Source organism: Mauremys mutica, chromosome 3 (assembly GCF_020497125.1).
Source record: "Mauremys mutica isolate MM-2020 ecotype Southern chromosome 3, ASM2049712v1, whole genome shotgun sequence".
Classification (NCBI taxonomy): domain Eukaryota; kingdom Metazoa; phylum Chordata; order Testudines; family Geoemydidae; genus Mauremys; species Mauremys mutica.
This window is the reverse complement of record NC_059074.1, coordinates 149372291-149388437: the sequence shown is the minus strand read 5'-3', so window position 1 is coordinate 149388437 and position 16147 is coordinate 149372291. Positions and strand designations below refer to the sequence as shown.

General features: G+C 40.1%; 1 protein-coding gene across 2 annotated transcripts in view; it reads right to left on the bottom strand.

Annotated features, from left to right (window-relative positions):
* The window catches only part of ZFAND3 (zinc finger AN1-type containing 3), a 257521-nt gene that overhangs the window by 16591 nt on the left and 224783 nt on the right, over nucleotides 1–16147 (bottom strand). For both annotated transcript variants that reach the window (XM_045009923.1, XM_045009924.1), the window contains one exon: nucleotides 15827–15997. In XM_045009923.1, the coding sequence (XP_044865858.1) occupies nucleotides 15827–15997 (171 nt within the window). The remainder of the gene's footprint in view (nucleotides 1–15826; nucleotides 15998–16147) is intronic.

The window sequence follows — 16147 nt, the reverse complement described above, 5'->3', positions numbered from 1 at the left end:
AGAAGATCAGGACAGCTAAGAGGCCAGAGAGCTCATTTTTAAGTATTTGTCTGTAACAGGAGGTAATTATAGTCAGTGGTTTTGTTGGAAAGCATTAGCAGTTCATACTCCATCAGCAAAAATACCTGCAAAATACATTGTGTCTACTGACCCACTACCCAAGATAGAATTTGTAACACAAAGCTATATTAAAGTATCTTAATACATTTTATTTCAATAAACCTATGGCAGGGCAGAGAAGCTGCAGGTGTTCCATGAGTAAAACAGCTCTGTTTTACATTCTCCTTCATCCCTGGGCTTTACATGGCTAAGAGAAAGAATTAAACTTACTCTACAAGACTGGAAATGACTGCCCTGTTATCCAGTAAAGTGCATGTCGGGGCAGATAATCAGCAGAGAAGAGATTACCTCCTACTGAGGATACAAAATGCTGCTGCACTGTTTAAAATAATTAGACATCATTCATAACAAGGTAGCAGTAATCCCCAAAGCAGAGTATTTATGCAACTCTCCCCTTTACAAAGGGAAAGAGGACTTAATTTGTTTTAAAAGATATTATTGGCATTAAAGCTACTAAGCATTAGGGGAATCCTAAAATAATCTGGTGGTTTTTCAAGTGAAGGAAAATGGACCAGATAAGACACATGTAAAAATAGAAGAAATTGCTAAGATACAAAGCAAACCTTCTAGAGACTTGTACAGGATACTTTAGAAACTCTTGCTCTATAGATTCCATTGTGATCCAGTTTATTCCCCTGATACTCCCCATCAGACTGCTCTAAAAGAGCAGTCAACAATGGAAACAAAATTGTGTTACAGTCCAGCTTAATGAAGCTCCCAATGCAATTTGTGCACACTGTCACTTTAAAGTTTAAAAAAAATATGTTCTTCTGCTGACATTTTTTATTGTCTCCTTCCAGACAGTCCCATCCTTGCACAAACTATAATTATCTTTTTTCCTCTCTTCTGTAGGAACTGCTCTGTGCTGGTAACGTCTGCTTTCATTGCACAACTCCAGCAACATTCACCTTTAATGACATTTTTCAAAAAGAGGGGAAAAAAAACCAAGCCCACAAATCCCAGCAATTCACCAAACAATTGACCTTTGGAAATAAATGAGCCAAACTAATCTCCTGTTTCCCCAAACTTTATAAATGGCAGGGACTCTGAGTAAGCGTGAGGGATGAAGGTAACACTTCTGCATTCAACATGCTTTTGCTAGGAATCTTGTCTCTCTCTCTCTCTCTCTCACACACACACACGCACCCCCAAGAAGGAAGAGAGATGAGTCACATTATGGTAAAGCTTTTTATCCAAATTAATATATTTTTTTAAACTCCAGGAAAAATGGCCCAAGGCAGTTTTACCACAGATAGTGACATGTTCCTTCTATCATTTCTATTCCAGGAGCAGAAGAGGGGGAGTGCTAACTCCTTAGTGCTGGAAATTAGGGTATCTAGATATTAATGCAAAGCGTCAGAGCTTATCAAGTGATCCCAAGTTAATTCCCCGCTACAGAGGGACAGACAGACACACACACACACAGCTGCAGATGTTCCAGGAAACCCAGACAGCACCAACAGATGGGCCGGTGACCTTGTTTATTCCACAGTCTCCTGTGATCACTGTAGCTAGCCTTTCCTTGTCTTTTTAAAGATGTTCTTTTCAACTGAGTGCTCACTAAAAGCTACCAACAAAAGTGATAACTGAACTGAAATCAGCAAGAGAAGGGGAAGACATCAGAGAGTGTAAGATGCATCAGAATGTTTCTCTGAGTCTTCCCACTCATGCTTTAGGACTGGAGCACCACTAGGCTGCAGGCAAACAAGTCTCATCCTGGATTCACATGGCAAACATATCATTCCATGACATCTATGATATAAAGTAAAAGTTTATGCCTCAGAGCCTCAGGATAGTTAGGAAGTACTGTTGATTCACTTTGCAGTTCTAATACTGGATAGAATATATGTCTCTTCTGATACCCTTGATGGTGTGTAAGACCGAGAGGTGAAGAACCTAGTGAGAAAGATGAGCATGTTTCCCTTCTGACTTGCTTTATTTTCTTCCCTCTCTTGCAAACAGGACCTAAGCCAATGCACACAATTATACATATAGGCAAAAAGCCATCAGTGGTGCAAGGCTGCCATGAGGTCAGAGGGAAACAACTGAGATGCTTGCACATGAATGGTCAAAACAGATACTATAGGGATTACAAAAACATGGTGGAATTACACTCATGACTAGGATATGGGTATTGAAGGGTATGTGCTATTTAGGAGAGATAGGAATAAAGGTAAAAGCTGCGTGTGGAGGAATAGCATGCCAAACCAATGAAGCAGCAAACTGTAAAGAAATATGAAGTAACAGAATGGCCAAAACAGCCTGTTTGGGTCAAAATCACTTTGGGGAAAGATTGTAAAATAGGTTCTATTAGTATAGTGTTAGGAGTCTGCTTTTGACCCTCAGAGTCAAACTTAGTATGGATCGATATCTCTAATATTAGAAAGAGAAATACTGTTGGGAATTGTGTCAATGGGAGACTGACTTCCCAGACATAGATTGGAGAATAAATGCTACTAATACTGGTAGGGCCCAGTTATTCCCGGATGTGACACAGTTTTCTTCATCAAACTGTCCCAAACCAACAAGAGGTGATGCGAATTTATGGCATGGTTTTGGTTAGTAGTGAAGACATCATAGAAGAGCTGGTTGTAGGAAATAACCTTGGATCGAGTGGTCACACGTGGATTTAGTTTAAATTAAATGGAAGGATAATCCAAACATCAACTATGGGTTTTTTTTATTTCAAAAGAGCAGACACTTTGGGAAATTAAGGGAAATAGTTAAAGAAGTCAACTGGACTAAAGATCTCAACAACTGAAATGCAGAAGAGGCTTGGAATTTCTTCAAATCAACTATACAAAAACTATCTGAAATTTGCATTACAAGCAAGGGGAAAAAACTTGTAGAGAAAGGCTCCACACCCAGCTGGATAAATAACCACCTCAAAAAGGTTATTAGATGTAAGCAGAGAGTCTACTGGGAATGGAAAAAGGGGATGATCAGCAAATAAAGCTACATTGTAGAGGTTAGAAAAGTTAGAATAAAGTGAGAATTGCTAAAAGTCAAGCTGGATAAAAAAAGAATAAGGATGGATGAAGTTGGGCAGCTATGCAGTGAGGTTTAGGAAGGAGATTAAAGATAATCTAGATATAGCCCCAAAACTAAATAAATACTTTGCCTCGGATTTCAATAAAGATGATAATATGGAAAATGTGCATGAAAGCAGAATGGTTAATGGAAATGAGTGTCTGGAAATGGAAATTACCACAAGTGAGGTGGAAGAAAAACTTAAAGAGCTTTAATACAACTCAGATCAGGAGACCGGATAATTTCCATCCCAGAACACTGAAAGAACTGGAATGTGAGATTGCTAGTCTGATAGACAGATTTATTACAGATCCTGGCTATTTGGTGATATTACCATTTAATTGGAGAAAAGCAAATGTTGTACCTGTACTTAAGAAAGGGGGAAAAGTGATCTGGGCAATTACAAACCTGTTGGTGTGATCTCAGTAATATGCAAGGGTTTAGAACAAACGGTGAAGAAAAACATGGAGATAAATGGTAAAGGGGATATAATGCAACAGGGGTTTACTGGAAGTAGATCATGCCAGTTATTTGAGAAAATAACTGATTTTTTAGATAAGTGCAGTAGATCTAATATACTTGGACTTCAGTAAAGCATTTGACAAGGTACCACATGGGAAATTATTAGGTGAATTAGAGAAGGTGGAGATCAGTACAAGAATTGTAAGGTGGATAAGGAACTAACTGAAGGGGAGAAAGTAACTGGGTTGTACTGAAAGGTCAATTATTAGAGTGGAGGGAGATTACTAGTGGAGTTCCCCACGGATCGGTCTAGGGACTAATCTTAGTCAATATTTTTTATTAATGATCTTGGCACAAAAAGTAGGAGCGTGCTAATGAAATTTGCTGATGATACAAAAGTTGGGGGCATCGTCAACACAGAGGAGGATTGATGATCTGGATAACCTTGAAGACTGGAGTGACACAAATGGGATGAAATTCAACAGTACAAAGTGCAAGGTCAGGCATTTAGGGTCTAATAGGAATTTCTGCTACATACTGGGGGCTCATCAGAGGAGGAGAGAGACCTGGCTAGGTGGGTCAATCACAGGATGACTATAATCACACCCGTGCTGTGGCTATGAAAAAGGCTAATGCGATGAGGCATTTCAAGTATTAATGCCATTGTACAAGGCACTAATAAAACCTCATCTGGAATATTGTTTACAGTTCTGGTCATCCATGTTCAAGAAAGTTGAATTCAAACTGAAACAGGCGCAGAGAAGAGTTATGAGAATAATCAGGGGAATGGAAGCCCTTTCTTATGAAAGGAGCTTGGCTTGTTTAGCCTAGAAAAAAGAAGGCTGAGCAAGGATCTTATTGCTCTCTATAAATACATTAGGTGGTAAATACCAGGGAGAGTGAAGAGCTACTGACGCTACAGGACAATGCTGGCCCAAGAACAAATGGATATAAACTGGCCATGAACAAATTAAGGCTGGAATTTAGAAGAAGGTTTCTAACCCCCAAAGGGGTGAGGTTCCGGAACAGCCCCCAAAAGGAGCTGTGGGGGCAAATAACTTAGTTTTGAAAGAGAACAGGTCAAATTCATGAGTGCAATTGTATGACAGGTTCTCTTTGATGGAAGGGAGCAGGGCTCAACAGTCCAGGGGCTCACTTCTGGTTTATTTCTTATGTTCCTAAAAGCTCAGCTTTTGGGGTTTCAGCTGGCCACCCCAGCAGGGGGTTATGAACAGATTTATCCCACAATACATTGGGGGATTTTTAAAAAAACCTCCTTGCGAAACACTGGGGAGAGCCAGGGCTCTGAGGTAGCACCAAGCATTCTCTTTCTTAGATGTGCTTAGCAGGCTGGTTCTTGCTAACATGCTCAGCGCCTAACTGATCACTGTATGTGGGGTTGGGAAGGAATATTTCCCCAGGTCAGATTGGGGGAAGCCCTGGGGGCTTTTTGTCTTCCTCTGCAGCATATGGGTGCAGGTCTACCAGACCACCCTGGCATGTATATCTCACTTATTTATTACCCTACCATTGTGGGGCCCTTGGGCACTGGTACACCTTGATCCCTCTCTGCCTGTGGCACATAATAGGTTAGTTTCCTGTGGGGTCTAATTTTGGTTGTTGGTTTTATTGTGTGGGTGCTGGATGGTGTTGGTGGCTTATGATATACAGGAGGTCAATCTAGTGGTCCCGGTTGTCCTTAAAGTCTATGACTGAATCAGTAGTGCTCTAATATTCCAGGGTCTGTGCCCCATATAGAGGAGCAATCACTATGTGCCAAAGGTTGAGTCTTGAGTAATAGCCTGACTTCTTTAAAAACTCTCTCTTGAGAAAGGTCAAGTCGATGGGATACAACCACCCGAGCATCTGTGCTGGGCCATTAAGTGTAAGGATTCTTGGGTGTAGAACATTTCATACTCTGCAATGACTCTGGTTTAGTATTCCTACTTCTCAAAGTCTCTGCACACCAAGTTAATCTCTACTAATAGACTCCTCCTAAAAGTTGAGGATTTAATTAAAAGCGAAAGTGTATCCAATAATTTAGTTAAAACAAGCAAGCAATACTAGGTGATCTGATAAAGTATGTGTACGTTCTGTTTTTTTCGACCCAATGAAAATGGAAGTCAGATAAGGCTATTAAAGAGCCAGAATAAATCATGACAAGATTCCATGCTGAGGCACTGAGCAAGCTGCATAAATCCAGGGTATTTATCTGGCTCCATGTATTTTGACCTCAAACCTTCACGTGCCTATCAGGACTCCAGTGCTTTAACTTGCAACACGTTTTCTCAATTAGATTATTTATACCCTGGATTTAAATAGCTCTCTACAGCTGTTGCTGTAAATTGATTAATCCCCTGACAATAGTCAGAGATGCTGACCAAACCATTTGAGACCAAAAGCTCTAAATTTAGGCAGAAAACTCAGTGTAATCTATTTTATGTTCTGTTCCCCTCTCCCACTTAGGGGACTCCAAGTGCCCCTTAGGTTTTCCCTCCTGCCTCCTACTTCAGGGATCTATGTCATAGTAACCTCTTTTTTCTGGCAGAAGGCAGCTGGATGGAGTTCCATTCAGAAGCCTACTTGTGCTGGAAAGGTATGCAAAAAGAGCTGTAATGTAAGGTTACTTTCTTCCCCTCCCTGGGGAGCAAGCTGAGTTTACACAGTACTTCCAACCCTTGCTAAGACCAAGATCACACACATGCCTGAGCCCAAACTCTTAAGGTCCCTGCTCAGCTATGGCTTGCAGGGCTTCTCGGCTCCTGGCACCCTATCAGCCTTAGTGGACTGACAAGGAGCTGAGAGTCTAGAAGCCCCGGGGAGCCACAGCTGAGCCAGAAGCCTCAGAGTTTAGGATCCAGGCCTCCCAGCTCTGTGGCAGGGAGCCTGGAAGCTCTCATTTTTCAGACAAGGCAAATGAGTCAGACTGAGTAAGTGACACCTAAAGCCACTAAAGGATCCAGTGTCAGAGTTGAAATTAGGTGGTCTCATCTACCTTTCCTGTGTTCAAGCTCACTACATTATCTCTCCTGCTGAGTAGGTAAAATACAAGTAATGGCCTTTAAAAAAAAAATCACATTATCTTTTAGTTTATGTGCACACTCCCTATTTCCTACCTCAATTACACCAGTACTACTGTGAGAAGAGCCCTAAACAGGCCATCAGAAAGCACAGGATTCTTTGCTGCTTTCATCAGAAAGATGTTTGCTTTTCTACTGTGGCAGCATCCCCACAAGAAATTTGCACCAGGCTGCATATATGATTTATCGGTTTGGGGCTAACCACACATTCTTCTAGCCCAGTGTTTAAATGGGCAATCCAGATTTCACATTCCCATTCTGATAGACAACAAGAGTGACAGAGCGTCTATGAAGCAAAAAGTGGACAGATTCATAATCACATGAAGCGTGCCAAAAGCAAAACTGATGTGCATTCTTTTTGTTGTTGTTTTGTTTTGTTTTAAAAAAAGGGGTATTATACCTGTATGTGCACTCTACTTTCCTGGCCTTTATAACCCTATCACTCTAAAACCACAAGTCAATGATCATCCTTCCAGCCGAGGACTGGACAGACTTTAGCCTGCCAGTGCCACACAGAAATAAGGTTGCACTTGAATGACAAAGTACATTTAGCTTTTGCCATCAGACACTGAATTTGGGAGTCACCACTGAATCTCTACCCTGGCAGTACAGAGAACTCATTACTCTTCAGGCCAGTTTACATTCTGGTTTTATATATCAGAATACAATACCTGCCATATTGTCCAAAGTACACTAGAAAAAATCATTGTTTAAACACAGTGAAACCATTGTAACTAAGGCATATTTTAAAAGGTATTTTCTCTCCTCTGTGAAGTCAGAAAAAACATGTTATAACCATGGGAAGGGGCCACGTTTTAGCTAGATACTGATTATAACAGAGGTCCTAACAGTTATAACATGTCTTTTCTGGCCACAAAGGTGAGAAAACTACTTCTATATGACTGCTCTGCAACATTGTTTCAAAATTGTGCTTACTCATGGTTATTGTTAAAAATAGATGGGGCCTTAAATGAAAGGTTTTCACATTTCTTCCCTCCCTGTGCCCCATTTTAAGGCTAGGCTCTGGACTGACAGGGAGACTAAAGGCACCTATTGACAGAAAAGGTATTGGACTGTCAACAGCAGTACAAGTCTGAGGGACCACCATGAGGGGCTAAAGGGAAGTTCAGTCTCAGTGGCCCATTCAGTCACAGCTTCTGCATGGACTGCTAACAGAATGCCAACGACAGACACTTGTTATAGGGGGAGGAAGGGTTTGGGATATGAACATGTATGTCCACTAGGAACTGAACACAGAGCACTAATTCATTTCACACAGGGACCACTGAACAGCCAGCAGATGGTAGTAATTTTTCTGTAACTGCTGACCAAGGCTGGATTTGAAACGGTGAAAAAGGGGAAATCCCATTGCTGCCAATCCCCTAAGCCATCCTCGTAAGTCTTACAAGAGATTTTTAGTACAGAGGAGAGAAGAGAAGCTCACAGTTTTCTGTGATTTTACACCACTCCAGAAAGCCACTTTAAATCTAACACTGTTAACAAAGATCTTGACAGGCTTTTAAGGTTTGACTTTAAAAATCAAGTGATACCAGGAATCAATTTTTAGTGACTAAACAGTTTACTAGTTGTAAATATTCATCTGCTGTGTGGAGAAATACTGTCATAAAATTAAGCAATATTTTCTATGCAAACAACTTGTATGATTTAGACTATTATAATTTCAATGTATTTCTGAAAATCTGTACAGCTTCAGTTATTGGCCACATATCTTATCAAATCATTAATGTAAAGCCTGTGAATCCATCCTACAAATAATCTATTGGGAAATTTACACTGGAAAAAGGAAGAACTCTCAACTTTATGTTGCCATTTTCACTGTCTCTAATTTTAGTCAACAAGTTTGCTCATGGTTGGCAACCTTGCTCACCACTCCTACGGAATCAGCAGCTTGATCTGCAGAGCAAACATGACCCACTGCTCAATTCTGTGTTGCTTATACTCTTGGCAGAAAGCTTATATTAAAATACACTTTAAGAGATAAGGTTCCTAACGTAATAGCTGATCTACTTGCCCACTGAACCAGATATTAAGTAACAGTATTTTTATGCAATCATTATCCATCATGGGAAACTAAACTATTCAAGGATGCACACAATGCTAGAATCATCTGTCTGAACACATGCCTGGTGTAATTGGCTTCTAGAAAGGTTTCATAGGAAACTGGTGTTACTCCGATATTGTTGATTTAAAGGTTATCCAGTCAGAGAGGCACAGAATGAGAATTCATTTTCAAATTTCACCTCCTCACTGAAGCCTGCAAAGTGCATTGGCAATTAACAATTCCTATCACTTCTCCCAGTTCACTGTGAGAGAAGGCTCAGAACTCGTCTTACAAATTGCTCTTTTGAAGATCAAAGGGAAGCGGAATTTGTCTGTGTGCACTCTGGATGAGATTGTAATTTAATGGAATTTTCAGAGAAAGCCTGGCAGTGTGTTCATATGACAGCCCCAGGGTAGAGGATTCAGGGGAGCTCTGTAACTCTTCCCTTCTGAGCGCCTTCCTTGCCTTTAATTGGCACCTCATTAGAAATTAATGAAAATGACATCCTCTGTTCTTCCTGCTTTAGGCACAGAGTGCTACAAAAAGGCCCATCACAATTCATAACACATTCAATTTATATAGCAATGGCTCTTAAGCATTATTTATGAGCTATGAATTTCTTGTCAGCAGTTAATAAGCTGTACAGAGGGAAAGGGGAATGAAAAAAAGATTGTGAATATATAAAAACAATCTACAGCTGAAAAATGTTGTGTTTGAGCTTAAAGCATCTTTATTGGGATTCCCTTCTCAGTAATAAATTATTTTTGCCCCTCCCCCACCTCTAAAGCCCTACAGCGCTGTTAAATTTGTCTGAAGTTCCATGTAGTGTCAATGAAATGGGATCTATGGTGATGCCTGTCTATCTGAGAGGCAATGGGAGCAATGGAGCAGTTCACAGAAGATCTCAGATCCCTTTCAAGGTATAAAGGGCATGTCTGGCCCCAGTTCTCTGAAGTGCAGTGTCCTGCAGGAGAGTGATTACACCTGGAGAGGTGTAACAGCCTTGAAGCATCATATCGTTAGGACTTGGAAACTGTAAAACTATGATGCAAGCTCTGGATATCTATTTCAGATGACACTGGTAAGCAAGGCCATATAAGCTCTAAGCTAATGCAAAAACCGCATTTTACAAGCATTTGTAAATCACCAGAAACTGCTGAAAGTAAAGCCATGCATTGTTCAGAATGTAAACATCTCAATAATGTTATTCTGAAAGCGTAAGTTCCTGAGTATGGGCAGACTGCGAAGGACACACATTTGTGAAATCTGCAGTGGGTAATGGGTTGCAGAGGTATTTGCTTAGCAGACAGCATTATCTAATGAGCTTCTAGACAGTCATTTAGTGGACGATAGATTCAGAAATAGACACTGCTCGCTTCAGAACTTCGGGGTAGATGGGGAAAGATCACTGCATCTACAGCTCATCTGATTGCTCGCTGCATGACCGATAATAGCAGGAAGTATTGCATCAGATCTTGCATGCAAACAAGTTTGCTGGAGGCAGCATACCCAACTTGTTGAACCAACGGCCTAATCAAATATTACAAATCCTCTCCCTAGCACATAGGTTATCAGAGTGGAAATGCAATAACTACAAAAGAAAAAGCACAGGCACCTTGTTTTGGAGGAGCTGTCTCTGGAGGGTTCATTGTTAATGCTACCCTTCCAGAGAAAAAGCAGACGTTTTGGGAGAATTTTCTTAAAAAAAATATATATTGGCAACAAGATAAGAAACACCCAAATTCAAATAAAAGGCATGCATATTCCAGTTACCTCTCTCTCATATTTAGTGTTAATTCTAGTGCGGGGGCAGGTGACTTTTTGGGAAAAAGACAATTTGTAAATGTTGAAGAGATGTTAAGCTGCCTTTGGAGACTATACCCTTGCTGCCTCTTTTGGCATAGTAGTTTTGACAGCTAGCACAGTATCCAAGCGGTGGTAATAAAATGGAGAGTCCCAAATCTGAAAACTACAGCTCTGGAGCAGAGATAGATGATCCTGTTACCTCGTTTTTGATCATTTTGCACATGAATTGACTTTGAAAGCAACAAGTCTGTTACTTTGCTTGTGAAAGAGTTCTGTGCAGAGTGCTTCTTAAAGTCTGTTGATCTGACTATGGCCCAACGTTACAGAATTAAACTCAACAGAAAGTTTTCATCCAAGCCAGTTTCCCATTAGCTGAGCAATGGAAGGCCCTTTCTTCCCATCTCCCAACTCACGTGACTGTGAAAAGAACTCATTCAAGAAAGCAAGAGAAAATGTTTTCTTCAGGAATTGAGTTAACTTTCCAAAAGAAAACAATGAGGATATTCTTCTCTTGAATTGGTGTGGTTCACTGCAGAGTTAGAGCAAAACACAGCTTGTCATAACAGCTTACTGATAACTCCTAATTTGCTTAAGAATTGTAAAATATTCCAATTTGTTGCTTCCCCTGTGTTCACAAGGCACACCCCACAAAGCCACAGTATTCCTGTGATATGGTTATTCTACAGATATTTCTATTTTAATCAATGTCCTATATGTACAAGGTTCCCCTTCCACTAGCGGTGTTATCCAGTGCACTTCCTCGAATGGCTGTAGCTCATTAGGACAAGTGTCAAGGTTACAAAAATTAGAGGAATGCATTGCCAAGGAGTGAGATAATTTTCCAGTGGCTTTTAACTCAGGCAACAAGCCAATGTGCAATCTCAGACAATGCAACTGTTCTAGTCAGTGGCCAAAGGAGCCTATATTGATTTTAATCTCTATTCCAGATGGATTGTGTGCGCGATTACATAAAATCATGAGATTCATGCAATAAATTCCCTTTCTTCTGTTGCTGAGAAAAACTGCACGGTTTGTACTTTTGATCACCTTGCTTGCTTTCTGCCAAATATTACCATGAAAACTATGTTTGAAATTAAAAAACTTTGAGGCGCTTCCAAAAACACTTTTTCCTTCACCTCAAATAAGAATGAAGGATCCAAGGATTTAAGATTATACTAGCAAAGGGTCCAGAACTCTCATTAGTTTTGGACCAGTGTCAAGTTTAAGGTTTTGTATCCTGCAAATCCCTCCAAGGACACACATTTATTTTATCCCATTAGAAAGTTTGTATTCCCGGCTTTCCAGTGAAACACCCAGCATCTATTTCTAGTTGTAACTGCTTGCAAAATGGCAACCTTAAATCATGATTTCTTGAGTTATACAACATCTTAAATAATTAGAGTTTTAAAATATACTTGTTTTATTTTTTCTATCACTCTAGCTTGTTCATCCTGACTAAGGCAACCTGACTTTAGAGGTAGAAGGACAAGACAAATAATAATAAACTCAGCTAGAACATTTTCTAAAATCAGCTTCTCTAATTGTGAAAGATTACATGTCGATGAGTGAAAGCATAGAGGTTTATCAGTTTGGGGTGATCCGCATAAGTTACTGGGGACTTTTTATTTGTAGTGTGTCCATCCCAAACTCATACAAATCGAACTTTTATGCTAACACATCACGTATGTGCAATTTATTTATAATACATACACATTAAATAAAATATTATGATTGCATCATTAAAGCCAGGCATTGTACCAGCTGAGCTTCCTGCAGTACTGTTTGTTTGACCACAGTGCACACACAGTATTAGCATTCGTTATTCCTGTTTCTCTCACTGATTTCATAGACTAAAGGTATTTATGTTATGAATAGTATATCCTGTAAATTGCAGAGGATGTGCCACGTGGCCGCACAGAATCTAACTTTTCATTTCCTGGCTTATTCTACAAGAACAATTTGGCCCCAAATTTAGGTTTTGTAAACAAGCTTTTATTAACTCTAAATCTAGTAGAAACATTTGCAAACAGTTACATATATCCAGTTGAATCCATTAAAAACCCATGCTGTATATTAGGGCCCTACCAAATTCACGGTCAATTTTGGTCAGTTTCACAGTCATAGGATTTTTAAAATAATAAATTTCATGATTTCAGCTATTTAAATCTGAAATTTCACAGTGTTGTAACTGTAGGGATTCTGACCCAAAAAGGGAGTTGTGCGGGGTCACAAGGTTATTGTAGGTGAGACTGCAGTACTGCTACCCTTCTACGCTGCTGCTGGCGACAGTGCTGCCATTAAAGCTGGGCAGCTGGTATTGGTATGATATGGTATTGCTACCCTTACTTCTGCACTGCTGCTGGCGGGGCGCTGCCTTCAGAGCTGGGTGCCTGGTTAACAGCCGCCCCTCTCCCGTTACCCAGTTCTGAAGGCACTGCAGAAATAAGGGTGGCAATACCGTGACCCCCTTAAAATAACCTTGTGACTCCCCTGCAACTCCCTTTTGGGTCAGGACCTCCAATTTGAGAAACACTGGTCTCCCCCATGAAATCTGTATAATATAGGGTAAAAGCACACAAGACCAGATTTCACTGGGGGGGAGACCAGATTTCATGGTCCATGATGCTTTCTTCATGGCCATAAATTTGGTAGGGCCTACGTATTATGGTACTACTTCATGAGAACCTGAAAGGATCTCCCTAGTGTGGATGTAATTATACCAGTATAGCTGTTCCCATACAGAACAGTGAATAATCTTTGCATAAAGCACCATAAAACTGATATAATTGTGTCTACACTCAGGGTTGTGCCAATGTAACTGTTTCAGTAAAAAACTACATCCCTATCTGAAATAGTTATACTGGTACAAAATCTGTATGTAGACCAGGCCTTTGATTTAAATACTTTTCAATTTTAATAACATGAAGCTACTACTAACTAAGGGAAGGAGCTTTTAAAAAAAAAACCCACAATTTTTAACTTCATTGTCACTTATGTTGCAATTTTTTGTGATTATTTTGGCATTTAATTGCCACTTTTGTTTAACCAGACTGGGCAAAGACGCTTAGACCATGGCTCTCAACCTTTCCAGACTTCTGTACCCCTTTCAGCAGTCTAATTTGTCCTGCGTACCCTCAAGTTTCACCTCGCTTAAAAACTACTTCCTTACAAAATCAGAAATCAAAATACAAAAGTGTCATAGCACACTAGTACTGAAAAGTTGCTTACTTTCTCATTTTTACCATATGATTATAAAATAAATCGACTGGAATATAAATATTGTACTTACATTTCAGTGTATAGTATATAGAGCAATATAAACAAGTCATTGTCCATATGAAATTTTAGTTTGTACTGACTTTGGTAGTACTTTTTAATGTAGCCTGTAGCAAAACTAGGCAAAGATCTAAATGAGTTGATGTACCCCCTGGAAGACCTCAGCATACTCCTAGAGGTACACTGCCACTGGTTAAGAACCACTGGCTTAGACAATAAAATCTCTACCACTGAGACATACAGAGAGGGGGAGGTGTGCATTTTCACATTTGCAGTTGCTATTGTTTGGGTGGAAATACTTTTCTACTAAACTAGCAATGATAGGCAACAGTATATTGATTGCCAATGTGATGGCTTTATCTTCATATGAGAACTTATTTTTAAACAGAAGTTTAGAATTTGCAGAATACAGCAAAAATTGTTGATACTAGAATTACACAATCCACTTATTTTTATACTTGCAAAATTCTCTTAACCTTGATGTTAGGGAGGATTTTTCAGGCAGGCATTTACGAAAGCCCTCATTCAAATTGTGACAAACGCAGCCTAAGAGCTGCAGCTTCTGCATCCATCATGCTGGGAAGAGAAAGTGTACCAAGCTATGTCTCAGAGAGCAGGGCTGCTGTAGTTTGCTGAAAATCTCACCAGATGCCTTACTGTGCATGTCCAGAACTGAGTTTTCAACCAGCTTCCATTAAAGCCTCTATACCACAACTTTTGATTGTAAGCAGTTAGTGGCTTGTCTGATTCTCCACGTAGTTTCTGTACACATCTATGGTTAATACCCAATACCAGGGAGTTAAACATGTTTCATCCTTACCAGAGTTCTAGGCCGTACGTGGTTGTCTTTGTAGCACTTATTTTCAGGACACATTTCATGTTGAAGATAGGACCCCCTAACTCTGCCTGCATAACCAGTTTGGACAATATTTCCTCTCAGTTCTATGTAGCAGGACATCCCAGAGTGCATTGGTCCACATGCCACAGGTATCATTGTGTTTGCAAGTCCTCTGAGCACTCAATTACTGTATTGAGGCATCATGAAACAAGTAGACAGACTTCACCAAATGTATGAACATCAACAGGATTAGGCTGTGTGGTATGCAGGAAGCACAAACTTGGCTGATTCATGGTTGTGTCATGAAAAAAATTACTATTCAAATAAAAGTACCGTGTTTGTTGTAACCAAGTCTACTGAGTGTATTGCAAATTGATTACAACAAATACAATTGTATTTGTGTGGATGAGACATTAATTTCTCCTATGGTGTCTACCACATTAATCACTTTTCCAAAAGAACCTTTTACATGTAATAATACAAGTTCCAAAGTCCAATAGTTTTAGAGCAGTCTGAATGAGACAAGTTGGTGGTCAGCATAGGCAATAATCCCCCCCCCCCCCCCGCCCCAAAACCCACCTCAAATAGCTGAACAATTTCCTCAACTTACGAAAAAGTCTCCTTTGGGTTGACATCAAGCATAGAAACGTTCAGCGCAAAGGAAAGGGGTGCTTTTTGGAACGTTACAGACCCATCTAAAGATAGGATTCTTATACAGGGAGAAAGGACTGTCTTGTAATTTACAATACAGGACAGAGGAAGACCTGTGTTTCTGCTCCAGGTTCTTCAGCAGACTTGTGTGTGATCTTCAGCAAGTCAACTGACCTTCTCTGTGCTTCAAACTTCTTCAGCTGTAAAGTGGGGATAACATTCATCCACCTCACAGGGAGTTATGAAGCTACATTCATTTATGTGTGTTAAATGGTTTGAGATCCTTTGGTAGAAGGCTCTACATAATGACAGAGCATTAGTGGAAATTTATCTGACAGCAATAACTGTAACTTTTGCCACCAATGAAAGCTAGATCCTCTCTCTCAAATTTATCTTTAAAAGGTCTGAATATGACTGCTACGTTTTCCCATCCATACAACGGTACCTAATGTCATTCTGTTAGAAAGCTTAATTTTAACAGTATTGACAACCAGTACTTACCACAGCGACATGATCCCAGTTCCTGCTGTACTAGCTCCAGTTTTGTTTGGCACTGGAAGCACCTGCGTCTGCTCTTCTGTTTGGATCGACTGGTTTCCTCGGGCCTGTCATTACTGTCCTCCAGTAGCCGTGGCCGTTTCACAGGAGAAGCCTCGCTCTCTGACTGTGAATCTGTAATATTCAGAACATTTGGGAGAAATGTTAGAATCTCCTTTTTGAGGTCCTGGTCTAGAAAGATTAACTGACTATTATTCTCATCTGGGGTCACTTGCAAGCAGTATGTTCCTTCCTGCTCTACTGCATATATACATTCTTCAACAG